Below are 23583 nucleotides of genomic sequence, written 5' to 3' on the forward strand. Positions count from 1 at the left end.
CCCCCTCCTCTGCCTTGTTAAGGTTGCATCTGACAGCTAAGGGCAAATCATATTTCCATCTGAATTTTCCACAATCTTATCATGACTGAGGCTAATGTCCTTGATAGAATTCTGTCTTTGAATGTATGTGTTGTAGTGATGTTATTGGGCATAATCCTGTTAATAAATCCTTTGGATTGGATCGAATTTGGGTCCATCTTATTTTTTATTAGAGAGAATTGTCTCATAGTAAAGTTCTAATAGAATAAGGAGGTGTGTGTGTGTATGTGTGTGTGTGTGTGTGTGCGTGCACACGCACATCAAGAGCTCATTAGTCCCTTCCTAGATACTCCTGGGGAACCCCTAGCTAATGAATAAAATTGTTGACTAATTTATGGGAGTTTCTATGACTTCTGAGAGATCAACTCTCCATAGTAAAGTCCCAATATGAATTTATGGTGTTCCTGTTGACATACCACCTTTCAAGATTTCCCCATTGGGGGTCACACTTGGGTCTAATTCTTAGAAGGAACACATCTCCAGGGCGAGGCCACATCGAAACTCTTACCTATTCTGTCTGCTGAAATCCTGCAATATCTAGGATTACCAATATAGGATATCTTAAAAAACTAGCACCCTAGGACCTTGATGCCATCTATTTCTTATGTGGTAGCCATTATATTGCCAATCAAACCTTTTAAGAAATGGTCAACTGCTTATCAGTTGCTTAGGTTGTGTTTGTGTCATAGATAAAGACCTCCCTCTCACTACAGGAAGGAGAAACTAGGTTAATTCACTGGTGGTGTAAACCAGTTACTTCTTCTTACCTGCAAAAGTTTATTAGTAAGTAAACTGGAAAGTTTGCAGAAATAACAGACAAAGTATTAAAACTATAACACAAAATCATCCTGTGTAAATGTAATTCAAAAAGAATATTGAATAACGTACTTTCAAACTGGGGGTCTGTGCGGAGTTTCTCTGGATTCACAAAGTACTCGATGAAGATGTACAGTAGTAAGATAATAAGGAGGATGATACCAATAACAGCGGAGGCCACACTAGCAAAGAAATACCTGAGGGAGGGAAGCAAAAATAACAAAAACTCCAAAACAAGCCAAACTTTGTCAACACAGAAAAATTAATGGCCACTGTATTTTCCCTGAGCTCAAAAGGCCAAGTTTCCCATTAGGGTCAAATTGAAGCTATAGAAAATGTTCATGCCCATTCATTCAGAATCAGTCACTTTTTTAATATTTTATTTTTTAGAAAAATTTTCCATGGTTACACGATTCATGTTTTTACTTTCTTCTTCACCCCCCCCATATCCAATGCACATTTCCACTGGTTTTAACATGTGTCATCAATCAAGACTTATTTACATATTACTGGTAGTTGTATTGGTGTGGTCCTTTCAAGTCTACATCCCCAATCATGTCCACATCAACCCATGTGTTCAAGCAGTTGTTTTTCTTCTGTGTTTCCACTTCTGTATTTCTTCCTCTGAATGTGGGTAGTGATCTTTTCCATAAATCCCTCCAGATTGTCGTGGGTCATTGCATTACTGCTAGTACAGAAGTCCATTACATTTGAGAATTAGTCACATTTTTAAAGGTTCTTTTTAAGCCCAGTAGCCCCTTCTGGTTTTGAGCTCTGTCCCTTTATGGGCCCTAATGGCCTTTCCCTTCCCAGTTCTCTAGGAATCTATGGTACATTCTTATAGCTATCATATAATGGCTTCATGGTAGCCATCATTACCTCTATCACATCTGGGAGCCACAGAATGACTCCATCTTAGTATCCTTTGTTTTCATACAAACTGAATGTTTTTTGGAAACGGGGCATGTTTCTCTGTGTTTATGCCAGATCCAAATCTAGACTCAAGGAAGTTTGTTTCCAGAATGGCTTCTTCTATGAGTAGAAAGGAGAATCAGATGCCTGAAAGAGGGATCCAAGACTTTAATGCTGTCTCCAAACAGGAAACACCTCTACTCTGTCAGGTCTTGGAAGAGAATCCAGACTCACAATTAATCCTATCCAGTAATATATTGCCCTTTATGAGGAAAAACTTTAAAAAAAGGACAAAAACAAGCAAGCAACCACTTGTGTCCAAAATAGTCTTAAAAGACCCAATAGGGAAGAGGCTTGTCTCTTTTAAGAGTCCTTGGTTGAGTAGATAAAAAAAAAAAAACTTTTCCAGAATTAGGTAGATGGTACACAATGATGAGTTTAGTTAAATAGATCCTTTCCATCTCAAATAGCCTTTTCTTTTTTTCCCTTTTTTCCTTTCTTGACAGAGAAGTCAACTGGAAGCCTGGAGGAGTATCAGAAGAAAAAATAGCAGTACCATATGTTAGTAACTTAGTCACCCTTGTAACCAGATCCTGATTGAAAGGTGAAGGCATAGCAAGATCCAACCTACTTCTCTCTACATGTTTCTTGGGAGTTAGCAACCAATAAAATAAATCCCAACATCTTCTTTAAAGGGTCTGGATAAAGGGAAAGGAACAGAAAGCTAAAGCAAAAGCCAGATTTCTAGAAATAACAGAAAGTATGTAAAAATTGAGTGGAGGATAGTGGACTGAGGCCTGGAGATGCCTGCGGTTATGATGTTAAGGAAGAACAAGTGCCAAAGATTCTGGGTGAGAGCAGGAAAAGAAGAGGATATGAGAATATTAAGAATGAGTCAGCTAGGTAGATGGCTGAGTGGATTGAGAGCCAGACCTAGAGATTAAAGGTCCTGGGTTCAAATCTGTCCTCAGACACTTTTTAGCTGTATGACTCTGGGGAAGTCACTTAACCACCATTGTCTATCCCTTACCATTCTTCAGTTTTAGAATCAAAACATAGTATTCTAATATTATAATTTATATTATAATCACATTATATATTATACATTTTTATAATTAACAATATAATCATTATAATAACATTATAATTCCAATACATAGTATTGATTCTAAGACAGAAGGTAAAGGTTTTTTAATTGAAAAAAAAATGAAACTGTCAGCCTGGAAAATCAGTTCCTCTGATCTAAAACTTGAAAAGGAAAGAAGATTAGCAAGCTGTTGGATGCCAGTAATATTAAAAAGGGAGAAAGGTATCGAGGCTCAATACGTCCCTAGATAACAATTTGAAAGTTGTTATATTGAAAACGAATACTTTTTAAAATGGAAAAAATATGACTTCACTCCAATAATCATGATGTCGACCCCCAACAAAGTGCTAGAGTGGATTATTAAACAGAAGGTTTGTGAATACTTAGGAAGAACAGCAGAAATTACTAGGATTTAGCATAAGATTACTAAAAATAAGATGTTAAACTAGCCCCTTTTCCTTTTATTATAGGACTTCTAAAATGGTAGGCAACGAGATAATTACAGACATAATATGGCTTGATTACAGACTTTACGCTGAGCAAAATTTTATTGAATCATAAGACATTAGAGTTGAAAAGAACTTTAGTGGTCACCTACTTCAACTCTTTGCTCAATGTAGTAATCTGTAATATCAGCCAGCCTCTGTTTGAATATTTACAGTGACAGGTGGCTCAATACTTCAGGAGGCAATCTATTCCATTTTTTGACAGCTTCATTGCTTAGGTGCTGTGAGGTGGCACAGTGTTTAAAGTGCCAGACCTGAAGTCAGGAAGACTCATCTTCCTGAGTTCAGATCTGGTCTCAGACACTTGCTAGCTATGTGGCCCTGGGCAAGTCATTTAACCCTGATTGCTTCAGTTTTCAAATCTGTCATATGAGCAGGAGAAGGAATGGCGAGCCACTTCAGTATCTGCCAAGAAAGCCCATTTGGAGTCATGAAGAGTCCTGTAGGACTGAAAAACTATTGAACAACAATATTGGTTAGGAAATCCCACCTCTGCCTTTTAGAATCTCAAATTTCCTTCAAAACTCAGCTCAAGCACCACTTCCTAGGTAAGCCTTTCCCTGATTCTCCAAAATCTAGTGCCTTTCCCCCAAAATAGCCCTCTTCCTCATGATAGTCCTTCAAGTATTTGAAGGTAATGAATATATGCCCTCCAACTCTTCTCCAGGGGAAACTTTCACAATTATTGGCTGTCCAACTGGAAGAGAAGTCAGAGAACATCTAGTCAGTCCCTCCATTTTACAAATAAACAAAGCCAGGGAAGTTGAAAGACTTATCTGAGGCCACAAAATTAGCAAATCATTAGAGTTGGGGTTAGATCTAAAGTTTTATGATTACAAATCAATAGTTCTTTCCACTGTTCCAGTCAATCTTAAAGGAACATGGTATTGGCATTCCTTACTATTTTAATTGCTCTCTCCTGGGTGAAATTCAACTTCTCCACATCCTTGTCCTTCTTTAAAGTAGGGTACCCAGAACTGGACACAATATTCCTGATGTAATCTAACCAATGCAAATCAAGTGACTGTATCATCTGAATTAATCTCTTCTTTCTCAGTTATCTCCACCTAAGGGTAGCTGGCTGAAACTCAGAGGCTTATGTTACCCTGATTGGCACCACTATTACCAGATAACAGCTACTAGAAATGCAGTCATAATACCTAGGATGAAATAACCAGCTTCCAGTGAGTATATCTTGCGAATCCAACCTATTTCTGCAATAGCCAACATCACACCCTTATATGAAGGAAGTGTGTGTCCCTACCTAACCCCAATTATTCCTGCAGTTCTTATTTTGTTCTCAGAAGGAACTGAAAAATTACAGAGATTGTTTCAGGAATAATAATTATCATACTGGCTGAAGACTCCCTTGGATATAAAAATCTAATTTCCTTTCATTTTTATTCTTATATTTTCTATTTTCTAAACCATAACTTCTTTCCATTGCTATCCCCTAGGATCTTGCCTTGCTTTCCTTCCCCCGCCCCCCTTTTTTAAATAGATCTCTCTTTAATTTCCAAATTAGACATTCTCTGAGGGGTTGATGTCAACCACAGTCACGAAATTTCAGAGTTAGGAGGCATATCAGAAACCATCTAGCACAACTCATCAAGTCATTTCTTGATTACCTTTAGTGAGGAAATCTCTGACTTTGACATCACTCCGATTTTTAGGAAGTTTAATCTTTACATAAAGCCTAAATTTACTTCTGTGCAGCTTAAGCAGATTGCTTCTGATTCTGCCTTCTCCCAAATTATAGCCTTTCAAAGTATTCAAAAACAGCTTTCATACATGCCTTGAATTTCTCTTCCCCAGGCTAACTGTCTGCATTCCTTCAATCAGTCTTTATTCGCCAAAAATTTGAAGCCTCTCACCATTCTAGTTGTCCTTCCACTTTATCAATATCCTTTCTAAACCATGGTGCTATTAATGTGATGATAGCTAGCATTTGTATCGCACCTTAAGGTGCACAAAACCACATATATTTTATTTCACTTGAACCTTATGACATTCTTTGGATCTAAATTCTATTATCATCCTGATTTTACAGATAAAGAAATTTCCTGAACTCAAAAAAAAAAGATTTTACATTTGTCTGTATCTGACTTCATTTGGTTTGATTCAGATGTGCTAACCTGTCAAGATGCTTTTAGATATTGTTTCTGCTATCGTGTGTAATAGATATAATACCTAAGTTCCTGTCATTTACATATTTGATAACGATATTCTTTATCCCTTTACTTGAGTTTTGATAAAAGCATTAAAGAACATAGAACCAAACACAGATCCCTAGGGCACTTCTCTGGAGACATCCTTCCAAGGAGACATAGAGCTCCCAATGACTACTCCTTGACTCTACCCATTCAATAAATTTTTAATTTGTCAAATTTTGTTATTATCTAGTTTACATTGTTCTGCCTCTTTCACAAGAAAAGTATGATGTATCTTCCCAGATTACATTGAGGTAACTGGCCACTGTTAAAGTAGCCTGAAATATTACTATTTGGGGGGCCATCATGTTATCTCTTCATCTTGTAATGATGAAATTGATTTTTTAAAAGTCAACAGTAGGACTTTACATTTATCTCAATTACATTTCATCTTCTTACATTTAGCTCATCATTCTAGCTTATTGAGATCTTTTGGGCTTCTGATTCTTTCAGATTGCTACATCTGCAAATTTGATAAGCATGCTATCTATAACTTTCTTTAAATCACTAATAGAAATAATTAAAATTCCTGAAGCAAAGATAGCTCTCTAAGTTTCAAAGATCTCCAGCATGTTCACTTCAATTCATTAGCTTTTTTTGTTTAATTTATTCAGCTAGTTTTGAATTCTCATGACTGTTACCCTCAACTTCATGTCTCTACATATTATCTCCACCTTAATTAATACTAGCTGTGATCCTAGACTTATAGAATCTTAAGAATTGGAAAGAATTTTAGCATCCTTTTTGTCTAGCTTCCAAGTCCATTATAGGACTTTTTTTCTATAACATCCTTGACATAGATTCATCTAGCCTCTTCTAAATACCTATAATCAAGGGATTTCATTCCATTGTTGGATAGTTCTCATTTAATTGATTCAATTCAGTAAATACTCATTTCTGTTATTAGTAATTGCTTTCATATGTTGAGCTGAAATTTTTCTCCACATAACTTCCACCCATTAGTTCTAGTTTTGTCCTCTAGAACAATACGATACAGGCTTACTTTTTCTATAGCACAATTCTCTAAATATTTAAAAACAGCTAGATTGTGTTCCTTTTCTTTTTATCTCTTCTGATCATGTACATTATTCTTCTCTTCTACAGGCTTACCCCAACCAACTCTTCTCTTTATGGTGTGATTTTTCAGACCACACACAATCACCCTATTAAAGGCTACTCCTTTTTTTTTTTAAATCTTTACCTTCCATCTTGGAGCCAATATCCAAGGCAGAAGAGTGGTAAGGTCAGGTGACTTGCCCAGGGTCACACAGCTAGGAAATATCTAAGGCCAAATTTGAACCTAAGACCTCCCATCTCTAGGTCTGGCTCTCAATCCATTGAGCCACCCAGCTGCCCCCTAAAAGCTACTCTTGATGGCGTATAATTTGTCAATGTCCCTCTTAAAATGTGGTTATCAGAACAGAATTCAATATCCTTGATCTTTAATCATACAGTGTCCACTGAAGCTAAATATAAGAACTCTGTTAAATTTTGTCACTTTCTTCCTTTTTTTTCAACCTGTCAAGATCATTTTGAAACTTGATCATCATCTATAAAATTTTTCAGCCCTCCAAGTTTTATAACATGAAAATCTGATCAACATATATTTTTCTTTCAATTAGTCATAAAAATATTAAAAGGGATGTAAACAAAGACAGGGTCAAGTGGCACTTCATTAATACATTCATTTGATTAACATTAATCAATAATATTAGGGTATGTTTACTTAACCAGCTTTGATTATAACTAATTGTATTATCCCACCCAAACATCACTATCTTATCTTCAAGAATATTTTAGAAAATTCTGCCAAATACTTTATTGAAGTCACATTGCATTATATTGAAGGGAACATAAGCATTAACCAATCCTGGAGTGCTGAAATACCACACTAAGGCCTCATGGCAAGAGTCAAGGTCCAATATAAAACAAGATATTGTTGTAAAGACAATTTTCTTGTTGTAGCCATATCAGGAACTCACAGGGTTAATAAGTGCTCAAACCTTCAATGGGAAAAATAATTAGTGGGGTCTCTACCAAATTAACTAGTTTGATTTGGCATTGCTCAACAGACTTAAGAAGCTTCAGCAGCTCCCTTGACTGTTCTGAAGCTTCTGATTATCCTTAAAACCAACATGAAAATTTACATTTCAAAAGCTCCACTCTAGTTAAATAGTTGTTGCCCCCAGTAGTGAGAGTAGGCCCCAATAAAATCATAGCCATCAACTAGCTAGAGCCAGGTACCTATGATCTCACCCAAAGCACCTGATAAGCTGCTCCTGGCTATCCTTGTTCTACTCACTGAAGGCAAACATTTCCCTGAGAATATGGACTAGATGGTTACATATTTACCTGTGATTTATAATCCTATAGAAAACTCTGCTTAGGGCCACTGAGGTAATCTAAATCCATTGTCTCTGTCTTATAAATCATTATTAACCATTGTCCCTGAAAAAGGCTTACCTAATTCCTTAGACTACATTTTCTCTATAAAGTGTGTACTCCAACTCATTAAACTTTGTCACTGGTCAGCAAGAGGATTTCTATGTGTCTGTCTGTCAGTCTGTCAGTTTGGCCCTCCTGTAATCCCAGAATCATTTTTCTCATCCTGGTTTGTTGATCCACGAGTAATTTGTAGAGCAAGACTCGACAGATAGTAGTAGGAATTTCCAGTCCTACTGTCTCCTAGTAAACTTCTCTGTCAATTATCTTCTTTCTTTCATCTTTTTAATTTCCTTAGCAAACATTTCAGAGACATCAAAAATGTGAACTTTGACTGTAACAGAAATTTGTTATTAACTAAGTTGTAACAGGACTGATCACTTTGATGTAACCTACTGTATTGTTCCTTCTGTATGTCTTTGAAATCAATCAGTTAATTAATGAGTGTTGATATGCTAATAAAATCAGTAGCCAGGAGACCCTTGGGAAAGGAGGCAAGTGAGATTTTCTCTAAACCCAATTCTGTATTGTAGTCTTTTTTTCTTTCCTTTTCTTCTCTTATTTTCTTAAATTCCATATTTTGTATGGAACAGTTCCCCCCATAGTTTAGGACCATGCCCTGACCTCCTATGTTGTGCTGGCTGCAACATATATCTAGAACATTACCCTCATATATAACCAATAAAAATGAAATTAAGTTAATTTGGAATTGCTTGTTCTAATAAACATATTCTGTCTCCTAGAAATGATGATATACTTTGCCAAATACTAAAAAAAAACACAAAAAAAAAACAAAAAACAAAAACACTACTATAATAAATCATTTCAAAATCTGGCTGAGAATTGGCATCACACTGGCATATAATTCCTAGAACAAAACTTTTTTCACATTTAAAAATATCAAATCGTTTTCCTATCTCCAGGATATGGTTATCTCTCCCATTCCTCATGATATCTCCAAAATCATCACCAAAGATTCTGAAAGCATATTTGCAAGTTTCTTTAGCTTCCTAACATAACTCATTTCTGGCCTATGTACCTGAACTTATTCAAAATAATGATATATTACCTTACTTGATCTCACCTGCCTTGGGTTCTAATTATCTCTTCACATTCTGCTATCATATCGAGGTTGAATATCACTATCCTTGCTAGAGATGGTAGTAAAACTTGAGTAGAGTAGTTCTGCCTTCATTTTCTCTTGCCAAAGCTATGACTCTTTCCCTTCTTTGTTCTTCTTGCTCCAGACATGGATTTTTAAAAATGAAACAAAAACTTCTACTTAGAATTTGTAGGGGCCTCTTGGTTTTGTGGTGGGCACCAGGGTCCCCTAGTACACCCCAAATTCATAGAAAAACCACAGGTCAAAAATTACATGAGGAATTCATCTTGCAGGGTTGGCAGTTGAACAAACATAGTATCCTCTACGTCTAAGCTTTGGATGTATTTATACTAGCCTTAAAATAAGGGTTTTGAGCACTAGGGGATAACTTATTTACATCCCAAACATATTAGGTTTCTCCAGATAACTTACCCACATTTATGATCCCTACATCTCAAACATCACTTATGATCTCAAACATCCCCAAGTTTCTCAAGATGCATAACTTACCCACCTTTATGATCAGGATGTCATAAACAACATGTGTTTATGTTTAGGCCCTCCAGACCCAAAGGCACCTATTCTGTTACCTATTCTCCCTTGATTGCCCCCTCTTGTTTGTTCCCATTGTTCATCCCTCTCCCCATCTTTCCTTTCCAAGTCACCTAGACTCCATCCCTTCAGGATATAAAAATCCTGAACATTTCTCTGTTCGGGGAGGCAGTTGGTCCTGCATGCTGCCTCCTGACCATTCAACCTAAATAAATCTCTGTCTTTAAAGGGTTTCCACTGGAGTCTGTCATTCTTAAAAGAGCACCCTCCCTTGACCAAGGGTTAATCTCCAGCCCCTCATAACAGATTCAGGACGTTGGATTCCTCAAAGATTTGTAGAGATTCATAAAACTCTTGCACTCATACTCAGTTATGCACCCTCTTTGTGACTTTCATACATTTTTTTTAACATGAACCCTTCAAAGAAAATTCTGATCAGCCATATTAGTTTCTTTGTGCCCCCTCTTCTTTTTATCTTCTTTGGGATAACATGCCCCTGTTTAGTTAGAATTTCATTGTTCAAGAATCTCTTAGGTTTAAATTAAATTCCCTTTTAGAGCCATCAGGTATAGCATCATAACTATCTTTTCAGCTAAAATCTGTGGTCTAAGGCTGATCTTTCTTCCATTGCCCTTGATTCCACTTCATTTCTCCTACATGAAAGATAGAACGGGGCAGTGGATAGGATATGTAATCCCAAACATGAGATGAAAATTAATAAAATCGAGTTATCACAAAAAATGCCATGACTCAGTTGTAAAATGTATAGTTCTATAGAAATCATTAGAAAAGCTGGTATTAATTCATCTCTCATGTGAGATTAGACAAAATTTGTTCCTATCTTGGCTAAGATGGCTAAAAAGACATATTGTAAAAGAGTGATCTTTCAAGAAAGAGAAGGAATGAATGAAACAATGAACCATACCAAGACTTGAATGAACCACAATGGTTGTAGGCCACAAAATCAATGAGTGACTTTATGTGTGAGGATAAGAAGTAAATGGAATTGAAAACCACAACCCAATAACCTAAAAAAATAATAACTCTTATTACTATGTCAAAGTGTTATAATTTAACCTAATGCAGAATGGAAGACTTCAATTTGAACCCCTCCTCTGACACCAAATGACATGTGACAACGGGCAAATCTTCCTTTGTACTTCAGTGTCCTCAGATGGGTAAAATAATACTTAGGGTATCTATCTACTTCATATGGCAGCGTGGAATAGAAGGCTTTAGAAAGCTTGCTTCAGTGTCAGAAGGCTATAAGTTAGAATTAACATTAGCTGTGTGACCTCTGATATGTCATTTGATTTCTAGGTCCCCCAGGAAACTCTTCAAGACTCTAAGTTGCATAATGATTGCTGATCTTCATTGACAGAGGGAGTTTCCTCACCAGGGAGCTCCCTATCCCAACAGATTTAGAGGTCTGGACCAAAAAAGGATTCTATTTGGAAGGTCCAAAATGGATGAGTTCAAAGATCCATGTGGGAGTATATACTTAAAAGGATTGCTATAGACTTCAAATGATGTCTATAAGAATGCTTTGCAAATTTTAAAATGCTATAGAAATTTCAACAATAAATACTCTCTTCAAGCTCTCACTCTATTGACTTTTTTCCTATTTATAAACATGCTGAAATCTTTCAAGTACTTTGTCAATCAATAAATATTTGCTAAGTGACTACTACTATGAATCACACTGTGCACTGAGTGCTTGACTTAACCTGCCACTGTTTCAAGATAGTGAAGACATAGAAGTAGTGATAATTATTCTTTCTGGCCTTTTCAAAGTCTTCATTTAGCTTTCATTAGTATTTAGGCCTTTGGTATTTAGGAATCATAATGACTAACTTTATTTAATTAACACTGTTAAATGCTTCTTCTCTCCACTGCCTTGGCTTTTATCACATTGCATTCATGTAGTTTCTACCTTTCTGATCATCAGTACTCTTGTGTTTTCATTTTCTCCAATCCCTGTAAATGTAGATATTTCCAAGGTTCCATCCTTAACTCACTTCTTTTCTCTTTCTACATTCTCTCTTTTGGTATTTTTATCTTCTCATTGCTTCAATTATAATCTTTATATAACTGAGTCAAATCTTTATCTTAATCCTCAATCTCTTTACCGAGCTACAGACCAATATTTCTAATTGTCATCTTGTCATTTTGAATTCCTAAATGAATTTATTATTTTTTAACCCAAATTGCCTCATATAACTGATTTCCTTATTAATGTTGATGGTTTCACTAGTTCCTCATTCTCAAGTCATTTTTCCCTCCCTCCTCTTTGCCCTCCACACATTCACCTCATCAAACTTCATAATATTTTTCACATTTGATTCCATTTTTGATAACTACTATCACCATCCTAATTCTAGTCATCAATGCCTCTCCTTCAGACATTTATACAGCACTTTAAACTTTGTAAAACACTTTACAAATATAAACTCAATTGATCTTCACAATAACCCAGGGAGGTAGATGCTATTAATATTTGTATTTTTGCATTTTTATTTGCATTTTACAGACTAATAAATCTAGGCAGACATAGTTTACATGATTTGCACAGGGCCACAAGGCTAGTGAGTACCTGAGGGTAAATATGAACTCAGGTGCTCTTCACTCAACGCCCAATGTTCAATTAGTTCTATAGTCTACTAATTGATCTCATCCAATCCCAGCATTTTGAAATTCCATCTATCCTGAACACACCACACAGATTAATCTTCCTAATGAAGAGTTCTGATCACATCATCTCTATCCTCAAAAAAATTTGGTCCTTATTTTGTCAGTTAAGATCTTCATTCAATTTCTAGCCTAATTTTTCAGTTTTGTTTCAAAACAGTTTCTTACACATATTTGACATTTTGACCAAACTAGAACTCAAAATGCATTTTTCCACCTTTCCACCTACCATTGGTCATATTATTGTTCTGTCATGCCCAACTCTTGTGATCCCATTTAGATTTTCTTGGCAAGGATGCTGAAGCAGTTTGCCATTTCCTTTTCTAGTTTATTTTACAGGTGAGGAAACTAGGGTAAAGCAGGGTTAAGTGACTTGCCCATGGTCACATGACTAGTAATATCTGAGACTGGATTTGAATTAATGATGAGTCCTCCTGACTCCAGACTTGGAGTTCTATCCACTGTGTCACTTAGCTGCCCCACCATAAGTCACAGGTTTCCTTGAATCCAGAATGCCCTTTACTAAATTTTTATTAATTCAAATTCTACTCATCTTTTAAGACCCAACTCATATATTTTAGCTTCCATAAGTTCTTCCCTGATACCACTCAACCAGATATCTTTTCTTAGAATATTTTATTTATACATTATTATAAATTCAATTTGTATTTTATTTGTATGTATGTCTTATCCCATTGTCATTAAAGAACAAACATCTTGAGGGTAATGACCATGTCTTTGTATCCTCTAAGGTGCCTGGCATTGTGTCTTGCATATTGTAGGTATGCAAATTTTTTGTGAATTTAATTGGATAACTGATGTGTTTCTATTTCCTTTCCTTGATATTATAGCATCTAAGATGACATGTGATTTTTCCTCAGGATTGTATTTCTGTATCCAAAGCTAGTTTTCATTTATTGGTCACGTTAAACAATTCTCTTCATTTCTCATTCCACTTTGTGAGAGAAAATGTTCAACAAAGCAAATTGAGAATTTGTCAGATGCTCTAATTCCAGCAGAATTAGAATTATAGGAGATATCAGAGTAGTTAAAGTCTCTTATAAAAAAAAATTTGCTTCTAGTTCAGCTATGTGATACACAATAGGAAAGTTTATCCTTTGTATTTCATATGGTTGGACAGTCTAAAGTAAACTCCAAGGTGAGATATCATTTCTCTTCCTTGTTCCTTTTATCATTCATTCAGCAAAGAATAATTGGGCATCTTTTATGTACAATGAACTATACATAGTGCAGATATGGAGGTAAGATATGGTCCCTCCCTTCAAGGACTTCTTTCTACGTTTCTTCCACTCTCTACTATGTGGGTTTCTAGTGCCAGAATCCTTGTGAATATATGTACAATACTGCTGAATAAGTTTCTTTTGAGAAAAGTAAATCATTTTGGTAAAATATTATTCATGTTCTCCCAACAAGCATTACTAGTATCTGTTAAACTATATCTCCTTTCTCTTTTGAAAATGTCAAACTCATTTTGCTTATTATCCATTGCAACATTATTGTGGAAGATATAGCATCAACGTTTTTTTCATTCTTTCTTTTTCTTTTCTACACTCAAGGCATTTTGTTCATTCTTTTGCTTATGGAATTTATGAAATTCTGCTCTGAATTATAGTTATTTAGAGGCAGCATGCCATAAAGAGCTGGCTTCAGAATCAGGAAAATCTAGGTTCAAATTCCACCTTTGACTTATACTGAATATGTGATTATGGACAAATAGCTCCCCTAAGAATAAAATTTGCAGCAAAAGTTTTCTTTCAAGTTCTGCCAGAAGTCAGGAGCCCTGGGTTCTACTCTTGGCTCTCTTGTTCATTGTGTTACCATAGGCAAGTCACTTAACCTTTTAAAAAGGAAATCTTTTCCTTAGAGAGTGAGGAAGTTGACTGAGATAAAAGATCAATTCTAGTTTTAAAAATTCAGATTCTATAACTTTATAACCATTGGTTTTTAAGAGCTATAACAAAGGTCAGTTAGGTGGCTTTGTGAACTGAGAGCCAGTCCTAGAGACAGGAGGTCCTGGGTTCAAATCTGCCTTCAGATACTTCCTAGTTGTGTGACCCTGGGTAAGTCACTTAATCCCTGTTGCCTAGCCCTTACCACTCTTCTGCCTTAGAACCAATACTTAATATTGGTTCCAAGATAGAAGGTAAAAGTTAAAAAACAAACAAACTATACCATTGAAAATTCTGGAAAATCCTATCAAGATTGAATCAATTTGATTATGGGCCCAGAAATGTCATTTGTTTCAGAAGTACTCTAGCAAAGTTTGGAAAGCTTTGTCATCAAGTCAGCCACAGAGCAATTATTTTTTTGGCCATTTTCAGCTCAAAAAGATAAGCAGCCATAGCACTGCTTGGTTTATACCCCAAAGAGATAATAAGAAAAAAGACTTGTACAAAAATATTTATAGCTGCACTTTTTGTGGTGGCAAAAAAATTGGAAAATGAGAGAATGTCTGATTGGGGAATGGCTAAACAAATTGTATCTGTTGGTGATGGAATGCTATTGTGCTCAAAGGAATAATGAACTGGAGGAATTCCATGTGAACTGGAATGACCTCCAGTGATTGATGCAGAGCGAAAGGAGCAGAACCAGGAGAACATTATACATAGAGACTGATACACTGTGGTACAATCAAACATAACAGACTTCTCTACTAGCAGCAATGTAAGAATCCAGAGCAAGGCTGAGAGACTTATGAGAAAGAAAACTAGCCACATTCAGAGGAAGAACTATGGGAGAAGAAACACAGAAGAAAAACAACTGCTTGAACACATGGGCTGATGGGGATATTATTGGGGATGTAGATGCTAAATGATAACTCTAGTCCAACTATCAATAATATGGAATTAGGTCTTGATCAATGATACATGTAAAACCCAGTGGAATTCTGCGTCAGCTAAGGGGGGTTAGGTGTGTTTGGGGGAGAAGGAAAAAACATGAAACATGTAACTATGGGAAAATATTCAAAATTAAAATAAAAAAAAAGATAAGCAATTCAGGTATAGAGGTGTTTCAGTTCAAAATGCGGTAGACAAATACTCTGAGAATAGCCTGAATACATTAAATGTTGAAGTGTTGTTATCATTATTACAAAGCTATGCCTTGCTCCATTTATTTCTATCAGATATAATTATTCAATGGTACCTTCTATGCATTTATGCCATAGGGTATATTTATTAGAGAAATAAAATCAGTCAAGTGTCCCTGGTACTTTTCTGAGAAGCAATGCACCGAGACATTTTCTCAATCATTATAGTTATGCAGAACATGAAATAGATGTAACTAGAGATCTAGAGATCAGTGAAGAATTTTCTTCTCTCCTATCCCCAACTTTCTAGGACCAAGTCTGGCATAGTAGCAATAGGATCAGCAGAATCAAAAATCCTATTTTCTCTCTGACATCATTTTGTTTGATCATGTAGAAACTCAAAAACTTTGTAAGCTTCTTCTTTATACTGGACTGGTTACTAGCAGGGAGCCATCAGCACTTAGCAAACTACCATGTCTTCATTCTCATCAAGGCAAAGTCTTCTGCCTCATTGGGTCTTTTCATCCCACATCAGGTTGTTTGGGTGTTGTGGAGACAAAGATACACCCTGAAAGCTTGGATGCTGGACAATTCCCTTTCTTCCTACAACCCCTTAAATTCTTCAATCTTAGGTACATGGTGTATAAACCAGATCTGCCAGGTATACCTGAGGCAATAATCCTTTGGCTCTTCCCTCAGGGAAATTCTATTGGAGGAAGCTTCCTTCTCCTTCATCACTCCATGTTCTATGCATGTATGTGCTTCCATCTCAAAGATTGTTTCTCCTTAAACTTGTTACTTTAATATTATGGACCCTATACATATTATGTACTTCAATAAGTGCTTGTTGAACAGAATTTAAGTATTACTGGCTGAAGAGTCTAAAAACAATTGAGTTAGAGATAAACAGACATTCTGGAAACAGTAGATGTCATATATAAAACCATTGGCTTAGAGATAAATAGACATTCTAGAGGATGTAGATGTAATGGGTAAACGAATCTAAGGCTAGCTACAATTTCTTCATGATTCAGTTGTGATAGATATAACCCATCAGGACACAAAAGGGGAGAATTTTCTTTATGTGAATTTCCTAGAATACAATCACTTGGGGCCCCCTTTCTTCTTTAGTATCCCAAGATCCAAAGGCAGTTGACACTAATTGTCTTGAATGGATGCACTAAAGCATGACTCCATCCCAAATCAAATTGCAAAACCAAACTTAAGAGATCCAGAAGGGTTTTAGAGCTTAATTAGCTTGTAGTGAAGGGAACAAGAAATTCCCATGACAATCAGCCCTTACCAGTAGTTTCTACTTCCCACACAGTTGTTGAGCCATTTGCAGTGATGGTCAAAGTCTGCAATACACTTATTACAGGCGCTGCAGTGCTTGGCTTTCACCCCTCTGGTAAAGAGAAAATAAAAGATGGAGTGTTACTGATCAACTCTACCCAGCTCTTTCACAACCTTGCAATAACTAGCAAAAAAAATGTCACCTCAAATCAACCACTAAAGAAGAACATTTTCAAAGGAAAACTCTTTTCCCCTCCCCCCACAATTTAAAAACTCCCAGACCAAGAAGTTCACAAAAAGCCATCTATTGGCTAAAATAGCAACTATTGGCTAAGGAGTTTTGGCCTCTTTTATTAAAAAAAAGTTTTAGACTAGGTCTCCCATTATTTCCTAGCCTGAAAGGCAAATGGTCCCTCAAGGGCTTGATTCCAACTCCTGACCAATATGGAAACTTTGACCTACTTCATTTCTGACTTAGGCCCTTTCACTCCTCAGGTAGCCTGGTTTATGCCCTGACTCTTTGGGAACCCACCATATTGTTGTTGGACTTGGTAATGGACAGCTAATAGGCTTCAGTCCTACTGTAGCTCAGAATTTGTTTTTCTTTGCTGTTGTCAGATGTACTTTATTTTATTAAATTATTTAAAATTTTTATTTTCTCAATTAAATGTGATAATAATTTTCAACATATACTTTCTGAACTTATAAGATTCAAATTCTTATTTGAATTCAAACTCTTCTCTGATCTAGGTTATGTATCATCATCAAGCAAAACATACTTCCATATTGACCATTGTAAGAGAAAACTCATATAAGCCCCAAACACCCAAATAAACACATAAACTAAAGTGAAAAATCATATGCTTTCATCTGCATTCTGACCCCAACTATCTTTCTTTGGAAGTGGATAGCATTCTTCATCTTAAGTCCTTCAGAATTGTACTGGATCATTGTTTTCCTGAGAATATTACTGAGAATAGTAGCACAGAATTCTCGACCTTACATGATCCATCATCCCCAACCTCTCTAATGGCCAAGATTAGTGTTATGTATGGTTTTCTTTTCCTATATAAGGTGTTCAATTTAGAGGAGCAACAGGAACCAAAAGCCTTGGAGCTACTCCCTAATCTATTGCTGGAAAAGAGGAAGGATCACTTTATAGTACTTTACATAGCATTTTCCTCACAATAACTCCAAAGGAAGGCAGTGCTGGTATTATCATCACCATTTACATGTGAGTTCATATTTATCTAGCAATTCAAAGTCACATGCAATTCTAGTTCGGTCACTTCATAGCCATTAGACTAGTTAAAGGGCTGGAAAATAACCTTAAAATTTTTTTTCCTGAATCTAGCCCCATGAGGCAGTCAATCATATGCTTAAATAGACTTGCCCCAGGCCATTGGGGCTTCTGATTCCCAGACCAGTGCTCTTCCTCCCAGGCCAGGCTGCCTTTCTGGCATCTTTAGTAACTGTCAGAAGGAGGGGCATCCAATTTCTTCAGCTGTAGCAAAGGATATTATTGATGAAGATTTTTAAAAATGTAACAAGACTTCTGTAGGAGGAAGGATCAAGAGAGAGACTGAGGTTTAAGAAATGCATTGATATGAATAGGGGACATCATCCTCATTTATATTGACATAACACTTTAAATATATTTATCAGTTGATCTTGGGAAATGGGTACCACTTTAAAAGGTTGAAGAAATCAAGGCTAAAAAGAGATTATATGAGTTGCCTAATGTCACATGGCTAATAAGTGTCTGAGGTTGGATTTGAACTCCTGACTTCAAGTTCAGTGCTCTATCCACTATGCCATCTAACTATCAGACATAGAATCTATAGCAAAGGATGGCAAACTATAGCCTACACCTTATTTTTGTACTGCTAAGAAGAATGATTTTTACATTTTAAATAAAAAGTTTTATGTTCATAAAAATTTATTTAAAAATGTAAAAATTATTTTAGTTCAGAGGCTATATGCAAAAATGGGTAGTATAATTTGACTCACTAAAACAGGTGGCACAATTTAACCCATGGGCACTAGTTTGTCAACACATAAATCATAGGTTTAGAAGTAGATGGGACAGTAGATGCCATCCAATCCAACTCCTTATCTTACAGATGAGGAAAGTGAGGCCAAGAGAGGTTAGGTGACTTGCCCAAGGCAAATTAGGAAGTTATAAAGCTAGGATCTACTTCTACTCGTTCTGATCCTGACCTATCCACTGTACTATGTCACATCCATAGAGATTATGTATCAAGTGGTTGTCCCAAGGATTTCATATAAGAGCCTTAAGGTGTTACTATATATACAAAAGACTGATGAGCAGTATTGAGGCCAATGATGGTGCTAAAAAAAACATTGAAAAAAAATCCTCTCACTGCCACAAAAAGGGGAAGAAGGTCTAAATGAAAGATTCCAAATTGTCTATACAGATATTCTCAATTTCATATGGAGAACCCAAGAATATTAGAATCCACAATAAAGTCTTCTGACACGCCTGGACTTTTTTTTGCCACTGGTTTTGACCCATCTTTTTGCTTACCCCCCACTCTGATTGGATCTTGCTACTTGTCCAACATTTGCTTTATCTTTCTGTCATACTGTCCCCTGGAATGTATTTTATGGTAAAACTCATGTTACATTCCCAAGACATCAAGTCTTCAAGATTGAAAACGTCCTCTCTCCACCTCCAAAATGGGTGACTTTAAGTGGGGAAAGAGCTGTCTTTTCAGGTGGCTCCTAAGGAAAATAGGATGCCTTTCCTGACTTTTGTTCTGGAAGAAAATGAAGGTGGTGCTGTTGCAGGATGACTTACACTGTGACTTCACACAAGTGGCAGTACTGGTTCTGAATTACATGCTTATGTTTGCTCCTGTCCAAGATAGGCATGGGCTTGCCATAGGCTTTTTTGTGCCGTACATTTGGATCAGCTGGGTCAATTGTGACAGCAGTAATATGAACAATAAAATGAAATACAAATAATATGCCGATCACCTGAGACAGTACAAGTTAAGGAACATTGGGATAACAGAGTTCATTATATGTATGATTGCATGTTTTTAAAAACCATAGCAACTTTTATATGTTTGTATGTATACAGATATAAACAAAGGACAGTAAAAACAAGAATTTCCATTTAAAATAACGAGAATGTAAAAAATACTTGAATCCACCGTCCAAAACACATATAACCACAAAACACTTTTATAGTTGAATACAAGTACAAAGTTCTCTTTACAGAAAAATAAGTCATCTTGGTGATCCCTTTTGAGGTTTTGTTGGCAAAAATACAAGTGTTTGCCATTTCCTTCTTCAGCTCATTTTATGGATGAGGAACCTAAGGGAAACAGGATTGAGTGATAGGAGGGTTAAATAGCTGGTAAGAGTCTTAAACTCAAGTCTTCCTGACCCCAGACTCAGTGCTCTCTCTTCTGCACTGCCTAGCTGCCCCTGCAAAAATAAAGACATATCTAACTCAGAGGGTACTTAACTGCTCATGGATGGTTCATTTCAATATAGCATATATGATAGTACTATCTAAATTACTATATATGTTTAATGTTATGCTAATCAAACTACCAAAAGTTTAATTTGGAGAACTAAAAAAGAATAACAAAATTCTTCTGGAAAAAGTAAAGGTCAATATTCTAAAGGGATATAATGAAAAACGTGGGAAGGAGGTCTCGCACTATACAAAAAGTGATCATCATTAAAATGATTTGGTACTAGCTTAAAAAAACCCATTTTATTAGTCATTTAGATTTGATACATAATGTACAGAGGAAAATAAACCCAATGCCATAGTACTTGATAAATGCAAAGACTGTGACTATTGATATAAAAACTATTCTACAAGAATGGATGGAAAAATAGCTGAACCTAGGTTCAGACCAAAATGTCCCCAAAATGCACCACAATAAGTTCCAAATGGGAAAATGAAGTCAGTATAAAAGATTGTATCCAAAACAAGTTACAGGAGCAAATAAGAACTTACTTTTCATGACTATGGACAGGAAAAGGTCATAAACAGAAAAAGGGATAGAGGATTATGGGAAATAAAGTGAATAATTTTGATTATATAAAGTGGAAAAGGGTTTGCACAAATAAAATCAATGCAGTTAAAATTAGAAGAAAAACAATTAACTGTGAGGAAGGAATCTTTGCAGTAAGTTCTAATATCTAAGATATGTATGGATATATATATAAGACTGATATATTTGTGTGTGTGTGTGTGTGTGTGTGTGTGTGTGTGTGTGTGTGTGTTAAATCCTTACCTTCCAACTTGGAATCAATATTGCGTAGGGCTAGGCAATGGGGGTAAAGTGATTTGTCCAAGATTACATAGCTAAGAAATGTCTGAGGCCAGATATTTAGAATGACAAATTCTTAATAATAAAATCTTTAAGAATGATATAATCAGAGGATATAAACTAGCAATTCTCAAAGGAAGAAATACAAAAGATCAATAGCCATGTGAAATAATGCTTCAAATTACTGATAGAAAAATGCAAATCTAAGCATTTTTGAATTTCTGCTTCACACCTATCAGAATGGCACAATCAACAAAAGGAGGAAAATGACAATTGTTGAAGATACTTCAAGAAGACAGTCTTATTGGTACACAATTGGTAGAACTTTCAATTGGTCTAAACATTGTGCTAAGTAGTTTGGATCTATGCCTCCAAATCACTAAACTCCAACCTTGTGACTCAACTATAGTCATTCTTATATTGGTCTATATCTCAGAAAGAGGAAGAAAAAGATCCATATGTACCAGAATATTTATAGCAATTCTTTCTGTTTTAGTGAAAAGCTGGAAACAAAAGGACTATTCATAAATTAAGGGTTGGCTGAACAAATTATGGTCTGTAAATATAATAAAATCTTATTCCATTTTAAGAAATGTTAAAATGAGTGCTTTCAAAGAAATTTTGGAAGACTTGTATGATCTGATGCGGAGTGAAGTGAGGAGAACGAGAACAATGTATATAGAAACACCATATGTGTAAAGAAAAATAGCTTTGGAAGACTTAAGAATTCTGGTCAATGCAATAACCAACCATGACTATAGAGGACTCTTGACAGAAGGGTGATAAACCTGATGTGCAGAATGAGACATATTTTTGGATATGGCAAATGTGAAGATTGTTTTGAATGACTTTTTTTTTAAACCCTTACCTTCCGTCTTAGAGTCAATACTAAGTATTGATTCCAAGGCAGAAGAGTGGTAAGGGCTAGGCAATGGGGGGGTCAAGTGACTTGCCCAGGGTCACACAGCTGGGAAGTGTTTGAGGCCAGATTTGAAGCTAAGACCTCCCATCTCTAGGCCTGGCTCTCAATCCACTGAGCTACCCAGCTGCCCCCTTGAATAACTTTTTGTTTAAAATATTGTGGGTTTTTTTTTTATTGGAGGAGAGGGGTGGGGAGAGAGAGGGTTAATGACAGTATTGAAAAAAAATTAAAAGAGGTGGCATTTTTCAAAGTGTACAGAAGAGAATAGAAGAAAGTTCAGAAGGAAACACAGACAAATAAGACAGCTTTGAAAGGAATATGTTAAATGGATTATATACTAAAAGTAAGCCATACACAGTGGTTTTGTTGTTTTACTTAAAATTGTCTTTTGCTTGTCTATTTTATATATAATATTCTTTACTTTTTGTTGGGGAAGATGTGCTTGCTTCATTCGGGGGGAAATGAGCCCTTAAATTTTGAAGAAACTATCACTTCTCTATGCTAATTCATATTTTGTGTAAGAATTTTAGAGTTATGAGATATGTAATTTAAAAGCTCCATTTTGTATACCAAACTTATTAGAAAGATGAAATTTTAAACTGAATATTACTGACCTTTGAATTCTAAAAACAAAAACAGAGAAAACAAGGTCATCTAACTTTTCAGAATATCTCAACTTCTCAACTAATGAAAAATAGGTCATTTGTCAATGGAAGCATTGTAAGTAAGAATGAGGGAAGTGAGTCTAATTGGGTTCTAGAATGGGTTTGGCCCACTTTACTTTGGAATAAACAAAGGGGGCTTAGCTTCTTTCAGTCCTGCCTTAGAATCTATGCCCTTCCTTATACAGAAAACAAAGAAAAAAGACATTGATTGTGTTCATAGTCTTCTTGAAACCTTTCAAATCACATAACTTGTCTAGAAGGATCACTTTAGTACTCCCATTTAACTACTGTCATATCTGAGATGAGAAAAATGGCAAGTGCCTTGTAGCACCAAAGGAGGGAGAAAAGGAGGAAAAGAGTAAGAGTAGAAATAAGGAAAGGAAGGAGAAAGGAAGAAAAGAAGGAAGTAGAGAAATAAAAATAAGCAAATGGTAGAATGTTAAATTAAATGAAACTTCATATTTGAGTTGCTCTCAGGGGTATATGTTCACCAGTAGGAAAAAACAATCTAGGCAATACATTAGAAATTTGGAGTCATTTTAGGGTTGCTTTTGACTTTGCCTTGCTGCCTACATATTTATTTATCTAAACCTGCAAAAGTTCTTTTTTAAAAAAATTTTGTCATTTTTTAAACTTTCTGGCTTAGAATCAACAATGTGGATTGGTTCCAAAGTAAAAGAGTGGTAAGGTATAAGCAATGGGGGTTAAGTGACTTGCCCAGGGTCACACAGCTAGGAAGTGTTGAAGCCAGATTTGTATCATCTCTGAATCTGGTTCTCAATCCACTGAGCCACCTACCTACTCCCCCCCACACACACACCCATTTTCTATGACATCAACTTTTTTCTACTCAAAATTTCCAATGGCCCCATTCATTAGCTCCACTGGAGCCACTGTCCTCCTTCTAGGCATAACTATCTCCTAATATACCTGAAGGTCTGTCTATAGGCTAAGGCAAAAAACAAAAACAAAAACAAAAAACAA

The 23583-nt window shown here is 35.9% G+C and overlaps 1 protein-coding gene across 1 annotated transcript in view; it reads right to left on the reverse strand.

Annotated features, from left to right (window-relative positions):
* Positions 1 to 23583, reverse strand: part of LOC123252475 (palmitoyltransferase ZDHHC11-like) — a 138424-nt gene that overhangs the window by 75908 nt on the left and 38933 nt on the right. The window contains exons 3-5 of the mRNA XM_044681775.1: positions 19518 to 19696; positions 16707 to 16808; positions 928 to 1052 (exon numbers count right to left, since the gene is read on the reverse strand). Coding sequence (XP_044537710.1) covers positions 928 to 1052; positions 16707 to 16808; positions 19518 to 19696 — 406 coding nt within the window. The remainder of the gene's footprint in view (positions 1 to 927; positions 1053 to 16706; positions 16809 to 19517; positions 19697 to 23583) is intronic.

This window comes from Gracilinanus agilis, chromosome 1 (assembly GCF_016433145.1).
Source record: "Gracilinanus agilis isolate LMUSP501 chromosome 1, AgileGrace, whole genome shotgun sequence".
In the NCBI taxonomy this organism is placed as follows: domain Eukaryota; kingdom Metazoa; phylum Chordata; class Mammalia; order Didelphimorphia; family Didelphidae; genus Gracilinanus; species Gracilinanus agilis.